The following is a 19,833-nucleotide window of genomic DNA, read 5'->3' on the forward strand; positions in this document are numbered from 1 at the left end:
ATACAATACAGTAACGTAGCACCAGGATATGCCCTACGGGGGGAGGGGGTCAATGTCCTCGACTCCACCAATGTGGGCGAGGTCGGGTTTCACTCAAAATCTTTCGAGAGCAAAAATTGACAATTTAGGGGTTTGAAAGGCTTATTTAATCGATTTTAGAGTCTACTAATATGTAGAAAATACATATATTTGTTTTCACTCCTGCAGCAACACCGCTTCTTATATATCATGGGTCCGGTTTTTATTCTATATCAACATGATTATGTGTACCCTACTTGCCTTCTCAAAACCAGTATTAGATACCGATATGGCATGGGAAGGGGGAAGGCAATTGGTGCATGCTCAGAGGTAGCGGAGGAAAAAATCTGTGTTCATTGACAATATTATTTGTTTCTCCTCGGTTCTGTCCATTTCCCAGCCCCTTTCCCACTAGGGTTTTTTCAGCATTCGAGTTACAAGAGTTTGCCGAGTTGCTTACTCGGCAAACTCGGCAAAAACTCGTAGGACGATTCGGAAAGCTCGGTGAGAACTCTTACCTACTCGTAGCAGCTCTGAACTCGTGGCGCTAAATTTTGAACATGTTCAAAATTATCGCCACGAGTAGATAACTCGTAGTAAACTTGAAGAACTCGTACCTAGCTCGTACACTATTCTGGATACTCGTCGGCGGTTTTGCCATCGACGAGTTTGAGGCGAGCACCCCGAAACGAGTACGAATTAGATACGAGTATCTAATTCGGTACAAACTTGTTACGCTCTTAATAATCTCGTAGTTAACTCGGTGCTCTGCTCGGCATAATTCGTACAGAACTCGTAACCAAATCTATAAATTCGTACCTCACTCGTAGCTAACACGTAATACGCTCGTCCTTTCCAAAGATCACGAGTTTTTAACTCGTAGAAATCGTGCGACTCTTAGGTGAAATAAACCTAGGTGGGAGAGGGGCTAAGGATGATCCTGGACATTTTTTAAAGAAAGCTCAATATTATTTTTAATTTCTGGTCGAAATATTCCTCAAAAATATAATGCAACAGATGGGGTTAATATGTTCATCGGCCTTACTAAAAGAAATTTAGCCATAGTCCTACCATATTTTCTGGTAAATGTTTAGTATCGGGGTTGGAGGCTAAAGCATGATAATCTCCATCTAAATTCGTCCCTCTCCCAATATCACATACAGCCTCACTTTCTTCCCCTACTGGATCCGCCACTGGGTGTTCGTGAGGTATTACATTAAAACCCGGCCACCCACACCACACACCATGTCCTGGATATGCTTCTATACTGTCAGTACATTTTTTTTCACCGAATTTTGTTGATGATGAGATTGAATAAATATATATTAAAATTGGGCAGGGCTTGAGGTGGGTTACGGGTACTGGTAGGGGGTAAGTGTGGGGAAAGCATATGTCGGGGTCTGGCAACACAGCATCTTATATTTGAGGGTTTTTCTGTAGCAACATGGAGTCGGTATATGGTAGCCTACTTGCCTTTTAAAAGCTGGTATTAAATATTGATATGACATGTGGAGGGTGGGGGAGTTGTGCATGCACAGAGGGGGAGCGGAGGAAATATATGTACCCTAAAGTTTATTTGTCATGTCAGTGTAAAATGTCATTTGTTTCCCTTTTTCTGACTGTAGGCCTAATTAGATGTAGTAGGGTAATGCTGGGGGATTAGTGTGTGGTGGAGGGATAGGGTAGAACATTGAGGAGGAAAGAGTATAACCTGAGGTTTGGCAACACCATTATCAATGTAAACGTCATATCAGATTTTGTTTCCTGTGTACTGGCATATGTTTTACTTAAAGGAAGTTTTGTTCAGTGAATTAAGATGAGAATTGGGGGATGGGGGGTAATTTGTTAGGGTCTTACATCAACTTCACAATTTCATATAATTAGGATGTTTCGCTAATGCATTAAGATGGGAACGTGGCTAGGTGGTGAGGGTAATTTTTAGGGGGTCTTCGCCTTCACAACCTGATATTGGTAAGATTTAGGTGTTTTGTGATGTACACCGACAGTACTCGGCCTATAATATGCTTAGGAAGAAAATTACATTCAGATTCAGATTCATTTATTCGTCATATAAAAGCAATATGAAATTATTTCCTGGGTATGTGTTAGCCTCAAGATGAAAGATTTTGCTTACCTAACTTAAAATGGACGATTCCGCACTGTGCGCATCCATTTCAGTCTGCTATTTGTTCGTTTCCTCCGCGAGTAGGTTGTTTGTTTCTGCGAGTAGGTTGTTTGTTTCTGCGAGTAGGTTGTTCGTTTTTGTGAGTAGGTTGTTCGTTTCTGCGAGTAAGTTGTTCGTTTATGTGAGTAGGTTGTTTGTTCCTGCGAATAGGTTGTTCGTTTCTGCGAATAGGTTGTTCTTTTCTGCGAGTAGGTTGTTTGTTTGTAACTATATTTTTGGCGGCGATTGCCTTCCATACTTATCCATACAATGTCTCTTTGACGATATTTTTATTACACCATAATCGGTTCACAAAATAATTACCAAACTTATAAATAATAGTTCACCTTGGTTAGATGGTATCCAAGCAAGACTGCTTAAACGCATTGTAGATGTTATTTCCCATCCTTTGTGCTGATTATTTTGGCATGACCATCCTTGGGGGAAGTCCCTTCGTCCTGGAAAACAGCATGTATTTCCTCAATTTTTAAGAAATCTGGCCACAGAATGACATTAAAATGTACCGTCCTGTTGCACTTATCTCCATATTTTTCATGATTTTTGAACGTAACTGGAATAATATGATTTTATATCAGGAAAAACGCAAGGTTATGTGCATAACTAGACGCAAGGTAATTACACTCCCAAGCTATTTTATCAAAAATTCCCTTTTATCCTGTGTCTCTTCCCATAAATATCTTGGGGTCACCCTCTCCTCCAATCTGAAATGGCATAATCATATTCAAAATATTACCTGAAAAGCATCCAAACTCTTTACTTTAAAACGTACATGCAATCGCCATCCGTTCTCTTTAGTTTTATTCAACTCTCGACGTCCAATATTTGAATACTTCTCGGTAGTCCGTAATCCAAATCTTCAAACTAACATTTCCCAAATTGAATCAATCCAGAAGCACTTTACACGATTTTTTATTGGAGCAAAGAAGAATTTTTCTATGCCTTATTTTCTTATACAAAATTATTAATGGTATTATTGATTATTGATTCATTTAATTATATTTAATTTAATTCACGTCGACTTCATCCCACAATTCATTATCCCCCAGCCTGATGCAATGCACTCCACTTTTCATTCTTTCATAATATCCAATCATCTAGAACAGACTTTCAATGGCTACACGTTTATCCTCCTCCATCTCTTCTTTTAAAACTGCCCTCGACCACCTGCATTAAGCCACTTGCATTTGTTATTTACTTATTTGCTTAATTATCTCTTTCTTATTTATTTATATATTTATTCACTTGTTATTTTTTTTCGTAGTTATTAATTTTTGTATGAATTAATTAATTGGTTTTTTTTATTTATAAATTATTATTGTTGATTATTATTGAATTAACTTAAGTTTAACATTGGCCTACTTGATTATTTATTTACTGATTCTTTTTTATCGTTGTTATTTCTTTATTTTTTATTAATTAAATAATTTTCTTTTATTTATTTATTATTCTTGTTGGTAATTACAGTATTAATTTACTTTGTACAGGGACTAGTTCCCTTTGTTACCTCAGTCTCTTATTCGAGTTCGAGATAAAATTACGAATATGAATTATGAAATAATATATATATAACTATATATAATGTATATATAAAATTATGAATATCAATTATGAAATATATATAACTATATTTCATGATCTCCCTGTTTCTACAGATTAACGAAAACAGCGACATTTAGTATTATTATGCAGATTTTAAATTAAAAATCATCTAGTTGGCGTCCCACAGAAAGGGTATTAGGAATGACATTTCTTATACCATACAGCCTCACACAGCCTATCTTCACAATGATTAACGATAGCGGTCAAATACCATGTCAAATACCAAATACTGTATTCATTAGTTCTAGGAGTATGATAGGTTAATGGTGTCAAACCCAAATACTCAATCTCGTAGTCTTTTGTATTTTTAATCGAGTAAGTAGAATAAGACCTGTAGTAATAGAGTAAGATAAGACATGTTGTATAATCTGTAAGCGATGGATTTCTGTTGCAAAAAATTTATTATAAAATTAATTAGAGATATAAATGTTGGCGTAACATTCAGATTCTGAATTGTGCATATGGGCCTAGGCCACAAGGTCCTAGTTAGGTCAGGGGCCTAGGTTAGGCCAGAGACCTCTAATTAGCCAGGGAGCCAGGCTTATAAGGTAGGCCTAGGTACACAAAAAGAACACTAGGTTAGGTAAGCCAGGGCTTGGGAGATTTGGCGCAGTTGGACTTAAAAAGACAAAATCGTTTATTGCTTTTTTCGACTTTTCTTAGATAAATAAGCTAGTGGCGGATCCTGTTTGCTGAAGGGGAGAGGGGTGGGGTGTGGAATGACTCGGCAGTCAAATAACGAGTGTGCCATGAATCATTTAGCTAAGAGTTGGGTGTATTTTTACGTTAGCCTGAATACACATGCATCTACCCTGTAGTGGTAGGAGACGCTGCTACTAGTGACAAATGATCTTACTGGAGGTGTAACGCTTCTCATCCCCACCCCCTCCAGCACCTCCCTCTCCCCCGGCCCCGGTAACTAATACCTCCTAAATTCTTGTCGGTGGTCGTCTGAACCATGATGGTAGTTGCTAAATACAATAGGTTCAGCCGAGGGGGCGTGGCTTCGTATGTTGACGCAGAGTTGACGTCATGCATAACTTCAGCTATGTTTTGTATTAATTTCCTCGACAAAGTGTGAGGCATGTCTGTAATCACACAGCATAGCAAAATACAGTCCGTACCAACTAATTCCTTTCATACTACAACCAATATAAGAAAAAAAAAGTTGTCCCTGTGTGTTTTTCTTTCCAAAAATTAGGATCCCTGGAATATTATAAATTCATGGGGCCTACACAGAGTGAAATAATACATAGGAGGCCTAGTTAGTCTTATTTTAGCGGTAGGGATTAGGCTAAATCATTGAAAGAAATGAAAACAATTCAATGGCCTAGGCCCTACTATAGTACAATACTGTATTTAACAGGGGTGGCGGCAGCGGAAGGGTCGGGGGTGTGGGAGGTAGGACACCGTCGGGGAGGCCTGGCTTCTCTCCTCCTGTCAGGGAGAAAAACCACAATTCGCTAGGGAGAAAAAATGTAATCTAATTTCTACTAGTAGACACAAAAATCGACTAAGTAAGACTTGCAAACCAAAAATTATCCCCCCCCCACCCGTGTAATACTTTCGACGGGTATTGAGAAGACCTCGGACCCCGGGCAAATCCTGGCGCCACGTACCCCTGTACTACTTAGTCTATGGATTTTCCAATCTTAATCCTAATTATCTTAAAAGAGAAAATGGGCCTAATAAATTAAAATTACAACTTTTACAACATGACTGCTGAAGTTAAGATTTTTTTTTTAGTGTTCACTGCTTTGAAACAATATTGCCGGCTATATTCCAGAAAAAGGGAACCGAATTAATATAGGCCAATGCAATTTAAGTAAATATATTAACTTTCCAATGTCGTGTATATTTGTATTGTATAAATGTTATGTAGGCTATTATGCGCCTATTCAGTGCAGATTCTTCAGTGCCTAGGGGAGGGTCTTACACTGATTCTGCATAAGCATAGATAGGCCTAACTTCACGTGAATGTGGCACAGGCCTAGACGGACTGCTGCTGGACGCACAATCTAGGACTAGGCCCAGACTACTACTGAAAAGACCTCCAGGTCCGACCTAGCCCAGGCTTAGTTAGAGGGAGCCTAGACCTACGAACGTCCATACTACTTAGGCCAATCGTCTGAAAATGGACTCAATTGTCCATCACCCACCCGCAGCAGCAGCACACGAGAAAACTAAGCTAAGCCTTAGCCTGCTCGGTGTAGTGTGATCCAGCGTGACCACTCACAATTTTTGATATACCCAATGACTGGGTCGAAATTACCCAAGATTCATCAAAAATTGCCCAAAATTACCCAAGCTTCCTGAAAATACATTAAAATTTGAAAAATACGTGTTTTTCGCACGTATAGTTTCCCTTTTTTAGTGTAATTGTTTGTGTTAATTATTACAATTAATATTCATGAGGTAATAATACGGATAGAAAAATACGCCCTCAGTCGGCCAGTGTTATCAGTGTAGATCATAATAAGTTTTATTATGTAATGCATTAATTAGGTAAGATCAATGGCAATGCAAATCAAAATAAACAAATCTGAACCCATGTTTATAGCAATTAACAGTCAATTAACAATGGTATGTGCACTTCGTTGAGTTTTGTTTACTTGAATGGACTGAAATATACTTTGTTACTTCTTAATTCTTCCTCTTTGACAAAAATATTTAATTTTCTTAGTAAAAATAAATACCCAAGGATTTGAACGGAATACCCAAGAACCCAAGACCAAGTCAAAATACCCAAGATCTTGGGTAAATACCCAAGCAGTGGTCACGCTGGTGTGATCTTTATGGTAGACGGCATAATTATACATGACGTCACCATATACAAGCCACTCCCCTCGGCTGAACCCGTTGTATATAGCAACTACCCTGAAGGATTCGTCATTAAAATGATCAGTTGCGCGCGCGTCGTAAAATTGTGCAGTGTGCTTAAAATAGAGACCTAGCCTAGTAATTGGCTAGGCCTAGCTAGCCATCGTATAAATGCTCATATATTCACCAGCCGAATATAGTAGGCCTACATTTGTTTATCTGCTGAATAAACAATTTTAATTATTTGTGCAAATATAAATATGTGTGTACGAGATGTCGTACGACAGTCGCACGACGCGACGCCGTCTGCTGATTGCCGGTGGTCGTCTGAACGACTCGTCATTAAAAATTATCAGTTGCGCGCACATCGTCGCGTTGCGTTCTTTTAGAATTGCGTCGGCCGACCACTAATATAAGTCAATCGTGACGTCATCACTGTAACTCCCAATGTCATTTGCCCATTCCCCAGAGTCCAATAATTTTTGTATTAGGTTAGATTTAATGCATTCAAAAATTTCCTTCGGGCCCTCAGGAAATGTTTTCAAGCATTAAATCTAACCTTCGTACAATAATTTTCCTATAGTGTGCGGAGCTCTACTAATTGCTTACTATAATAGCTGGAGTGTTCATCGGGCCAATCCTGGTACAGAAAAAGTGAGGCCTTCGACGCCATGTAACGTACCAGTTTAGAAAAGTTTGTTTTGGCAATTGTTTAATAGTTAAAAATAGCGATTCTTGTAATACTTTTCAATAATAAATTTAAATTTAAAGTAGAATTTTTTTTTCAACCATCTAACACACTAGACGCGACTGTTAATGCAGTTTTTAAAAGCGCGGGCGATATCGCGTTGTTACAGTGACGTCACAAATTTATTATTAAAAAGTTTTGCAAGAATCGTTATTTTTTAACAATTATTTAAACAAATGCCAAAAGAAACTTGTCTAAACTGATACGTCACATAGGGCCCCGACATGGCGTCGGTGGCCTCACTAAATCTAGCCAATAAGGAATCCAGCTATTTTAGTAGTGATCAGTGCTGCCGACGACCGTCCTAGACCTAGCCTAGTAATTGGCTAGGGAGCCCTCGTATAATACTATATCTGATTTTTTTTATTGCCAGCGTCCAGCCCATTGGCAATACTTAAAAATTCAAATATATAAAGACTTCAGCTGGCATAGCAACTTTTGTGGGCAGGCCTTGTTAAAATTACAGTAGAATGGGCTAGGCCCTATGTAATGTCATATAATTTACAATAAATTTGAAATTGTGGTTTTAAAATAGGCCTATCTTAAAGCGTACTATTTGGGATTCTCCTTGTCATAGCGAAGAAAAAAAAATTCACTACACTCATTGAGACTTGTTTGTGTGTGATCAGTACACTTTCTGTTCATGGAGGAAATACTCGTCATATATTGATTTTCTTTTCACAATCTCGGCGCAAAATTCTAGCGCATGCGTAGAAATTACTTAATTTTCGGCACAGTAGCTCTGGGTTGTCACGGCGGGTTACGAAAGGGCCAAATGGGTCGTCGACCTGCCTATGTTTTGGACACATCGTCATTAAAAAAAAAAAATCATTTATGAATAATGAAAATAATAAGTGTTTCCATGACTCCCATATAGGCCTACAGTAAGTTTAAAGGCCTAGCCTAGGCCAGGGGGCGCGGCCTACTGTTCACTTGAGAATCCAGTTAGGCCTTTCCAGTGACACAATTGGTTTAACGGTGACTTCAAAGCAATTATGCCGTGTTAGTCTTGTTGAACGCTCCATACACATTGTCGTGTTGCGGTCTATGTTGACACGCATGAGAGGATCCAAAATTGTATTCAGTAGACTTTATGCAGTTTCTTGCTATGCTTTATTGTACATCATCATCAATCGAATATACAAAGTCTCTCTTCCTGTTTGAAGATTCTTTTCTGAATCTAAATACTCTTTTCTGTTCTAAGTATTCGCATCACATCTCTACTAGCTCCTAATAATCATTTCAATATATATATATATATATACTGTCTCTTATACACATCTAGATGTGTATAAGAGACAGAGTAGTATTAGGCATCTCAAATACACACACAGATATGCCTGCCACATTTTGCGGTCGAAAGGGGATGTAATTGTGTAATTCTTCCCCTGGGTGTATAGCCTCTCTTACTCATGCCAGCCAACATCTTCTCGTGGTGGACCCTGTTAACATAGGTCGCGAGATCTAGTAAATTGATGTGGGCTATGGCGTCTACTCTAGAAATGGCCTCCAATTGGCCGATCATCTTGTAGAGAAAGCAGTGCCTGTCTCTTATACACATCTTGATGTTATCATGACCATATTTAGGCATGTCATGATTTTGTCAAATAAAATGTTATAGTCTGGACAGGGCTTAACAATGTTAATCCTTAAACTATATGTATATTAATTCGTGGTTACGATTCGTGGTCACATTACAGCAACATCGGCAGCAACAGTAGCAGCAGCGGCAACGGTAGCGGCAGTTGTAGCAGCGGCAGTAGCAGTAGTAGCAGTAGCAGTAGCAGTAGCAATAGTAGTAGGAGTAGTAGTAGTAGTAGTAGTAGTAGTAGAGTGGTAGTAGTAGTAGTAGTAGAGGTAGTAGCAATAGTAGCAGCAGTAGCAGTAGTAGTAATTATTATGATTATTAACGTAAATTTGATATTTTACAAACGGGTTTTTATCCTTTTGAGCCAAAGCAGTAATATTTAACAAAAAATGTAATTATTTTAATTTTATGAATAAAGGATGATACATAATTCAGTTTTATCTTTATATATATATATATATACATCTATATATATATATTATAATTATAATTATAATTTGTGTCATTTTGTTCATTATGTTATTGGTTGAATAGACGTACATTGAAGTTGAAGTTGAGAAGTATAGGCCTACTGTTTATCATTGTTAGACTAAAACTGCAACCTTTCTGTTCCATCATAATACTCACTTTATGCGTCTTTTAAACTACAATTGAGCTTTAATATTTCAAATATAAAGCAAATGAAACATTTTACTCAAAGTTATTGATATTCACCACTTACCTATAGGTTGATCGTTCACAGGTCCATTAATTTGAAAACTGTAGTCCTTAATCTCATCATACCAAGCCTTTACAACTTTTAGACCTGTTATACAAAATTGATATTATGTTTAAAGGTGTATTTTTCCTCTAAAAAAATTATAAAAAAATATTTTGGAATTAACCAGCTTATTTTGAGGTAACATGCAAATCATTAACTTGAACATAGACACTATTGCATTTTAAAAATGTAATATTATAATGTATATTACTTTGATGCTTCGGTAGAAAGCGCTACATAAATCAAAATACGTTACATTACATTATATTACACATTAAATTCTCCTTTATGTTATGTTTCAAAATTTATATTATTGATTGCAATATTTAGCTTGCTGTTTGAAAGGTACTCAAATTCTACTGGCCATTGGATCACTACAACAACTTCGTGGTCAAGTGGTAGATGTGTGCGATAGGTAATAATATAGTTGTTATTAACAAACCTGTAATATTTTTCGCATGATAAGAAAGACTACCCCATTTCATTGTGTATAAATTTTCTCCGTATGGTGAATGTTGGCTGTGTGCAAGTTTGCCACTTTCAGCGTTTGTGTCAGACACGCTTTGTGCGTAATTAGTCAGCTCTTGCTTTTCATATAAAGGCTATGTAGAGAAATTAAAAAGATGAATATATTTCAATAGGTTTGCTACATAGTACTATATATACAAATTAAATAGATAAGTAATATAAAGAGTGCTTAATGTGGGAACATAGGTCTTCAGGGAAAAATATTTCCGTCAAACAGACACCTTTTGTGATACAACTGGCTTTCGTGTTGAGATATCATAGTAATTAAAACACTTTGTAAATAGAAATAATATTAATAATAATAATAACAATAATAATAATATAAAATATATAATGCGTATAAATTAGTTTTACCAATAACAAATTTAAATCAGATGAATTTATTTGATCATTGATTTAATTAGGTTATGGATCATAGCACCATAGACACATGACCCATATTCTCGAAAGTCTAGTCTCGAAAGTCCAGCATTAACTAGTGCAGGACTAAAGTTTGCTTGTTTTTATTTATTTATTTATTTTTTTTTTAGCTTCGTTGATTTTTTTTTTATTTACTCCAGGACTAAAGTTAATTCTGGGCTAACTTAGTCCACCCTCAAGAATATGGCCTATGATTTCATATATATAAGTTTAAGTATAAGTTTAATGTAATTTCACTGTTCCCTGGTTTAATTAAAAGTAGTTATTTTCTGGTTGTACACATAGTGTTTAAATTCAGTACATAAACGATCAGTTTATTGAAATATCAATAAGGCTGAAGTATATTTGATAATTATTTTAGTCTAATTAACAGCAGCTTCTATAGTGGTCAAAAACAACTTTCTATTTTAGACGAATTTATGTAGGAAAATTTTGTATTACAAATTCTTTATATATAAATAACGGTAGCCAAATGCATAAAAGTATTAATGAAAAATAGTTTGAGCCTTTTAGCGCTCTCAATTGGCGAACATTTTTGTTGAATTATTTTGGCTGTTTCAATATGCGACATTTTTATAAACCTTAGACAGAGTTGCAAAATATTAATATTTTTTTAATCATTATATTCTATATTTAATTACCGGTAGCTTTTGAATGGTATTCTTTTTATTGGGTTGATTATTTGGCTATAATCCATAACGAGTTTTGAGTGGTATTAGGCATCTCAAATACACACACAGACATGCCTGCCACATTTTGTGGTCGAAAGGGGATGTAATTGTGTAATTCTTCCCCTGGGTGTATAGCCTCCCTTACTCATGCCAGCCAACATCTTCTCGTGGTGGACCATGTTAACCTAGGTCGCGATATCTAGTAAATTGATATGGGCTATGGCGTCTACTCTAGAAATGGCCTCCAATTGGCAGATCATCTTGTAGAGAAAGCAGTGCTGTTGCTGTGGGGGTGGACGCTAGATGGAACCAGTAAACGCTCACCAGCTGCATCTGGTGAAGCTTGTACAGTTGTTTTGGGTCTCCTTGCCTCTGTACATCCTGCTTTGTTATATAGCAAGGAGGTACAATCTAAATTCTGCAGCTGCTAAATTTTACCATGAGTCTGGCACTGATTTAGTCCAGCAGTGAATAGTGTATAGCATTTGCTAGACAGTTTGTGAAACAACCATGCAGCCCTACTTAGGGGAGACCTGCATGCCCCAATCATAGGATCAATTATTTCCTGACTCAGGAAATTCTTTAAACTTTGTTTGTTTGAAGTTGACGACCCCGACACGGAAATCCTGATTTGGGATTTATTGGATTGAAAATTACTGCTGTCATTGAAACTACACTTCTAGGACAAGAACTCAAAAGAGAAAAATATTTCACATTTTTCTATAGATTCTAGAGAAAGGCCAAAGGTGGAGTCCCATAACTTTAATTTCTACTTTAATGTCTACTCTACAATGAAGTATAAAAATCGGCTATATTCTAGTATTGATGTAGGCCTAATCCTCCAAAAAGTACCAAACCATCATTGTCTGGTAATAATGGGTGGGGGGCTTTAATGATCATATTAATGCAGATTTTAATGCATGGCAGCCCAATATTGGGTGCCCTGGTTTCGGAAAACCAAACGACAATGGGCGAAGATTGCCCAAAGCACTCTTTCTGCATCAAAAATCGCTTGCAAAGAAGTAAAATTACACGGATGCACCCTTTCTCAGGTCACTGGCATCAAATAGACCATACCATTACCAGACGCAAATTTTGTAGTGATTTCTTGCACTCAAGAAATATGCATAGTGCAAACTGTGAAACAGCCCATACTTTAGCTCGGTGTAAATGCTTTTGCTCCAAAGAAGCTCAGACGTAGGAAACACCAATCTATTCCCAAAATAAACACATTTGGCCCAAAGATTTTAGATCTGATACGAAAAAGCAGTGTAACACCTTAGATGGAGAATGACTATACCTGCAAAAGACACTCTACATTAAAGCATACTCAGTCTTTGAAAGAGCTGTTAAAAACCCAGAATACTTCACTGCAAGCAGCAACATTCTGCTTCCACATTTAGAAAAGAATAGGATTGCTTGTTTGAAACTTATAGAAACCTTCACGTGAAACCTATGCAATACTGAAAGACATTTTTTAGAAGCACTCAGAAAACAACCAGAGAATGTATGCAAAGATACTGGTCAAACATGAAAAACCGCATCCAAACCTTCACCAAGCAAAATGATCTTAGAGGTCAATATTAATGGCATAAAAAAGCTTTTGGGCCGTCTCTCTTGGACGAAAATAGAGTTATCTTTACTGACGTAGATAACAGGTGAACAGAATTGTTTGAAGATCTCTATTTAAGGAAATACATTACAACGAAGCTACTTGGTCGTCACCTATGTTCACCACTTTTTACGATCTTGATGCAAAATTTGAACTTGATGAAATTATGAATGCGTTTTGTAGCTTGAAAACTTGAAAGGCATGTGGTGTGGATGGTATACCTAATGATGACTCAATTACAGTAAAACAATCATTGTACAACACTTCAATAAATTCTTCATCTCCTGCTGGAAACTCTTGTTGGCGGTTGTCGGTCGACGCAATTCTATGTAGAACACAAATCGACGTTAATTATGTTCTTGAATCTTTTCGTCGATGAAGAACACATGCAAAAAGAACAAGTAACTTACACGATATATTGTAACATACAGAATGTTATTATATTCCACACACAGCAAATCTACAGTATCGTCCTCAAAGAAATTTTAGTTCCTACAATGGCCTATACAATAAAAAAAAAAAAAACCACTTCTGCCCTAGCTTTGGAACCAACACCAATTGAATATTGCCAACTCGGTCACTGTCCAACACAAAGGAGATGGTGCTACCCCTTAATTCGTATTATGGAATTTGCGCCCACAAACCTTGTAGTTATTATTATTTACGTCATAAAATTACGTCACCTTTTCCTGGTAAGGAAAACTTCCCCGGCGTTCTTTTTACATGGAAACACCACTGCTTTGCACATGGATGCCTTGCTTAGCTAGGGCTACGAGAGCCGCATTGTTAGCATTGTATACTAATTAAACAAGGTACGCCTGGAACTGATTTATTCTTAGTTAATTTCTATTTTATTATTTTAATTTATTTCCATCGAAAGTGAACTTTCTATCACATTTAATTGCACTGTCTACTTAATAATAATAATTTAAATTTAATAAAGCGCCAATATTACTAAACCGAAGTAAAACCCAAAGGCGCTGAGCATGTTCAGATGTTAAAAAGGTGGGTTTTGAGTTTGGTCTTAAATATAGCAACTGAAGTTGAGTCGGTAATATGTTTTGGGAGGGAGTTTCAAAGTGTGGCAGCTGAAAATAAAAATGATCTGTGGCCGTAGGATTTGGTGTTAACTCTTGGAACAATGAGCAAATTAAGGTCAGAAAAACGGAGGGCGAGGATAAGGATACATATTTAGGAAGGAGTTCAAGTAGGTAAGTGGGCTAGAGTCGTAGTGCTTTAAAATTTAGTAGCAGAATGTTATACTTTATTCGTGAATTAATTGGAAGCCAGTGCAAATTATAGATGATGGGAGATATGTGCGATCGTCTATTGGTAAGTGTTATAATACGTGCAGCAGTGTTCTGGAGGCGTTGTAACCTGTTTAACTGAGCTTTAGGTAGTGCAGAGAAAAGAGAGTTACAATAACCAAGATGGTAAGTGACAGAGGCATTGATTAAGGTGGCAGTAGTGTCCTTAGAGAGATATTTCCTGATGTTAGCAATATTGCGTAGATGGAAATTAACTGTTTTAGTGATATGACTAATATGATCGTTTAGAGAAAAAGAATCGTCAAAGGTAACACCAAGATTTCTAACAGATGCTGAAGGATAAATTGTACAAGAATTGAAATATAAAGAAGGGAAGTTAATTTTAGAGCGAATGCGCTCAGTGCAGAATATAATGAATTCAGTTTTAGTATTGTTAAGCATAAGCATATTAGCAGATAACCAGGATGAAATCTCAGACAGACATTTATCCAGTGGTTGCCTTATTAGGAGGGATTCGGAGGGGTAAAAGTCAATGTAAATTTGTATGTCGTCAGCGAGATAATGTAAGTTATTTTTCTTGATAATTTCAGTTAAATGAGATATATAAAGGGAGAAAAGCAGAGGTCCAAAGATGGACCCCTGGGGAATTCCACAGTTAAGGTTCTTTGGAGCAGATTTAATATTATTTATTTCCACGCACTGGGTACGACCAAGTAAATAAGAACGAAACCATTTAAGGGCACAGCCTGACACTCCATAATGTAAGAAAAGAGGATGTAGAAGAATATTATGATCGACAGTGTCAAATGCAGACGATAGATCTAACATCACGAGGACCACAGCACGTTTACGTTCAAGTGAACAGACAATAATCATTATGTACTTTGGTAAGTGCAGTTTCGGTGCTATGACCTACTCCATAAGCTGATTGATACAGATTTAAGAGCTGGAAATTGGAAAGATATAATGATAATTGATTAAATACGACTTTTTCGATGAGCTTAGCAAGAAAAGGAAGGTTTGAAATAGGTCTAAAATTTTAGAGCAAGCCAGAGTCGAGAGAAAGCTTCAAAAAGGGTTTCACAATAGCGGTTTTAAATATCGATGGAACAGTTCCAGACATGAGGGACTTATTAACTAAGAGAGTAAGGGGCTTCATAATGGAAGAACAGTACAATTTAAGGAGATGGTGGGTATAAAATCTAATGAACAAGATGCAGAGGATAATGATAGATGCATTTCTAAACAAAAGTGCAATCAACAGTATCAAAGGAGGAAAAAGAATGAGTGTTCTTCAAGGGCGGATCTGTGGTTACCACCAAGGTGGTCAGAGCACAAGGTGTTGAAGTGAGTTTGTTACGTATCTTTTTAAACTTTTCACAAACAAATTGCGAAAAAAGTTCAGTCAGCTGAGACATATCATTATGAGGAGGGAAAGAAACAACAGAAGTACCTTTTTAAACGATTTTTACAACATTAAACAGTTTCTTTTTGTCATTTGAGCATTCTTCGATTCTGTTAGTATAAGGTAGATGGCCTTCGCCTGCCTTAGTTTTCTGTTAAATAGTTTCAAATTGTTAACATATTCACGTTTGACATTATCACATCTACTTGAATACCATCGTCGTTCAAATTTATGAACAGTACGTTTCATTAATCTAAGTGAACAGTTATACCAAGGTTTATTGTTCTTTTTATCCCGTATTCTAATTTCCCTAATTGGTGCAAACTCATCCATGGTACAGCATAATCATCTACAGTATCTAGTGGCCCAATATCTTCCTCAATTGAGGATAAAGTAATATCAAGATAATGTTGTAATTAATTAATATCAATTGACTTAATATTTCTGCTCTTGATGAAATTAGAAGTTGGCTTATTATAATTTTTTCCCTTAGAATTATTAACACAAATCTGGAAATAAATAACTGAGTGATCACTAAAGATAAAACAACGGTCATTAATTGTAAATAGGTGTAGAATCCTTAGTGATAATTAAATCCAATAAATTTCCCTTATTGTAAGTAGGTCTGTCCATATGTTGAATAAGATTATAGTCATTGAAGATGTCATTTAGTTGACGGGCGAGTGTATTGTCTGAGTCCAATAGATGAACATTAAAGTCCCCAAGATAGACTGTTGCACATGTATAGCAAGTTATCATCCAATGAAGATGAGAATTCTTCTAAAATATTATCAGCATCAGCTGAAGGAGGACTGTATACAGAAACAATCCGCAGATTGGGTGATTTTGACAGTACCTCACAGCATTCATAAGAGCGAAGTTGCCGGTCGACAAATTCAAAGCCAAGGTTGGACTTAAAAAGCACACGTACTCCACCTCCTCGCCTACCCTGTTTCCTCGACTTATGGATGAAAGTATATCACTAGGTGTCAACGCAATCTCAATTGCTTGATCGTCTTTATGGAGTCACGTTTCAGTTAAGACGATCACGTCGTACTTGTGTTCCTCAATAAAATCTGCAATGCTGCTTGCTTTGTTTCTGACTGATCGAGCATGTATAAAACAAACGGATAGGTGGATTCGATCTTTGTCTACGTTTGTATTGTTTACATGGGCAGGTAATTCCAGATGGTCAGTTTTCTTATGAACCCGCCTACCTGCCCTATGACCCCTGCGTGCTTTTTCCATATTTCTAGGCTGGAATAGTGTTCTACAATACCTTTTCGATAGAACAGCCACTTGATCGTAGTCGAATCAAATCCTCTGAGGAATAAGTAATGAGACCTTCACAAAAATACGAATTTCCACGCAGATTGATGACCAAAAATACCAAAAGGAGCATCAAACTGGAGCTCATATTGATTTGGTGAAAAGATGTGTTCTTTAATAAGCACTTTATTTCCAGTAAGTTACTATTTTAGACACAATCTTAAGAGCAACATGCAAACAGTTCAGCTACTGACCTAGCGCACTATATATTAAGGCATAGTTTTACTAATAAATAGCCTCACCGTCCCCCGCTACATCAGTAGGCTAGGCAACAGAACGTGATGTGCCATCCTTCCCAGGTTTTCATTTAACATTTGCATATTGTTGGCTAACCAATTTATGCTTCCCGTTACCCCATACCCACGCTACAGTACAAACGTATGCTAGACAGAACGTGATATTTCACCTTCCTTCCCAGGTGTTCATGTAACATTTGCGTAGGCCTTGTTAACTAACCAGCTTCGTTTTCCTTTGTGAAAATGAGTACCGCGGCGTCCTCATTTTCACAAAGCGTTTGCATCCCCTCTTGGAAAGAGGGAACTTCGAAATAATCACTCGCTAATTAATCACCATAATTTAGCTTACACTTTTGCATGGAGTAACTGGATCACTTAAAATGTACAATAATCATTTCACTACCCGACAAACCCACACCTTTATTCATGCATTACATAAATAGTTTCAGGTTGCTGTACTCCAACATCCCTGGCGCATGGTAACAGCCGATCGACTGACTGCAGACCATTTCCGGTCACACATTACTCTCCATAACGCAGCATCCCCTAGTTCCGTCACCTCTGGGTAAAGGGGTTCCAGATACAATATAAAGGCCCCCAAAACAGTTTCATATCAAGGAATTCTTCAACTGCACTAAGCAAATCTGAAATTATAAGTAATACGATACTCAGGGAATTGGTAATTGGGCAAATTGTGGGTCCGTTTGTTTCTCCCCATTTGAGAACTTTAAATCAACTCCATTAAGCCAGAAAAAAATGTGTACCATGGAAATACAAACCATTGTATAATCTTTCATACCCCAATGATGAGAGGTCGGTTACCATATAATGTTTCACAACAACATAAAATAGGCCTACAGTGCAATATCAACAACAGTCAACATAATCCAGAAGTCTAATTATCCCACTTAATTTGTAGAAAATGACATGAAAAGAACCACTTAGGTTAATAACCCTACACTCAACGCAGTCACAATTTACTACGATAAAGTGTGACCATAAGGGTTTGGGTCTTCCTGTAAAATTCCATCGGTCTCCGCCTTTCCCCTGACAAAACAGTCAAACAAGTGTTTCTCTTTTAGGCATCTTGTAAAGGGGCATGTTCCCTTCTTGCGTTCAAGTTTTGATTAAAATAATATTACATTTTTTACATTTTTATACTATTTATTTGTATTTTATCATATGTATTATATTAATGTTTGATTTTAAAGGGGCTCAAGCTCGATTAGCTTTGGCTATTTTTCTTGGCTCCTATTGCATACTACAGTACCTGTATTATTTTTGTTTTTTTGTATGCAATAAGGAGAAAGAGGAATTATGAATTATACATCAAATTGGTAGTTGTTAAACTTGATTGATAAAAGCCAAAATTCGTATAACCCTTGAACAGGCATCAACTCAAACTGTATCCTAAAAATTAAACTAACAGTTAAACAGAAAACAGTAAACAGGCTGTGCATTAGTCAACTTTCTAAGTCCGTTTAAATTTCTGTTTAACAATGAAGACAAATTTGGACCAGATAAGGAACCATTCCGACGCAGTAATCAAGTTTGTTATGTACTGTGGTAAGGTGCTTAATTTAACCATTATTATATTAAAACCAGTAACAAACCTGCTGTATTATTTATTGTTCTTTAGTATTGCCAGGTGAAAGTGAACACTCTTCCGTTTTCCCTGCACTCACATGGGCTGCTCTTGACAGTGTTCCACCCGCCGAAGGTCATTTTCTCTGAGTATCCATGTGCTATTTAGCTCAGAATTATATTAGTATACTAATAATCAATTTATGTATTCTTAGTAACGTGCAGTATGCACGGTAGAGTATTCATTTTTTTCAAATATAAACAACTTTGCGCCAGTTATATAATGTGTACTTATTGCTGAAGTATCATAGTATGAAAATAATGCTTTCCAACAGCATAACAAAACATGTCATTGTATTCTGCTGATTTATTTAAAAAGTTATACAGTTGTACGTTGTATCATCTCATTTATTCGAATAAACGCCCCGGGGCCTTTAATTGTTGAGACGGGTTTTTGAGGGGCGTTTATTCGAGGGAAGCGTTATTTTTGTTGGTGTAAAATTGATATGTATATACTCACATAAACGTCAGTTTAATTTTACTGTAAATGTCCAACACATAATTACCGTCAACTATTGTGTGATCATAAATACTGATCCCAACCAGTTTAAAAAAAGGAAATTTTAGTAGAGTAAGAACATTAATAGAATGTGTTGAGAATGATGTTGCTTCCATTAGATTTTTTTTAGGCTCAAGAGGAGCTCCTACTCGTGTGGGGTGGGAAGGGGGTTAGGATTGGCGTTTATTCGAATAAATACGGTATTAATTATTTTTTGTTTAAAAGTATAAACTGTCAGTACATACGTCAACATCTACATGCAGACATCTATAATAGTTGTGAGCCTCAATGATTTTCTGATTGAAGTCCTGGAAATGTTCAGTTATATCAACCGCCTCTATCGGATAAAAATAAACAATGTGTTAGCTGTCAATGGAAACATTTGCTAAGCCAACCATATCGTTGCTAAGATACCACAAAACGACAGTGTAAAGTCCATGGAGCTATTATTCTTATTACTAGAAATTGCAAATTGCAAGTGAAGTGCTGCGAAGTACAACTGC

General features: G+C 36.7%; 1 protein-coding gene across 1 annotated transcript in view; it reads right to left on the reverse strand.

The window, feature by feature from the left end:
• Nucleotides 1-9,622: 9,622 nt before the first annotated feature.
• The window catches only part of LOC117119514 (Golgi-associated plant pathogenesis-related protein 1-like), a 15,388-nt gene continuing 5,177 nt past the window's right edge, over nt 9,623-19,833 (reverse strand). The window contains exons 2-4 of the mRNA XM_033264340.1: nt 19,576-19,667; nt 10,161-10,320; nt 9,623-9,763 (exon numbers count right to left, since the gene is read on the reverse strand). Coding sequence (XP_033120231.1) covers nt 9,669-9,763; nt 10,161-10,320; nt 19,576-19,667 — 347 coding nt within the window. The 3' untranslated portion in view covers nt 9,623-9,668. The remainder of the gene's footprint in view (nt 9,764-10,160; nt 10,321-19,575; nt 19,668-19,833) is intronic.

The sequence above is a fragment of the Anneissia japonica genome, unplaced genomic scaffold (assembly GCF_011630105.1).
Source record: "Anneissia japonica isolate Jap-2015-1 unplaced genomic scaffold, ASM1163010v1 scaffold287685_len94617_cov150, whole genome shotgun sequence".
NCBI lineage: Eukaryota > Metazoa > Echinodermata > Crinoidea > Comatulida > Comatulidae > Anneissia > Anneissia japonica.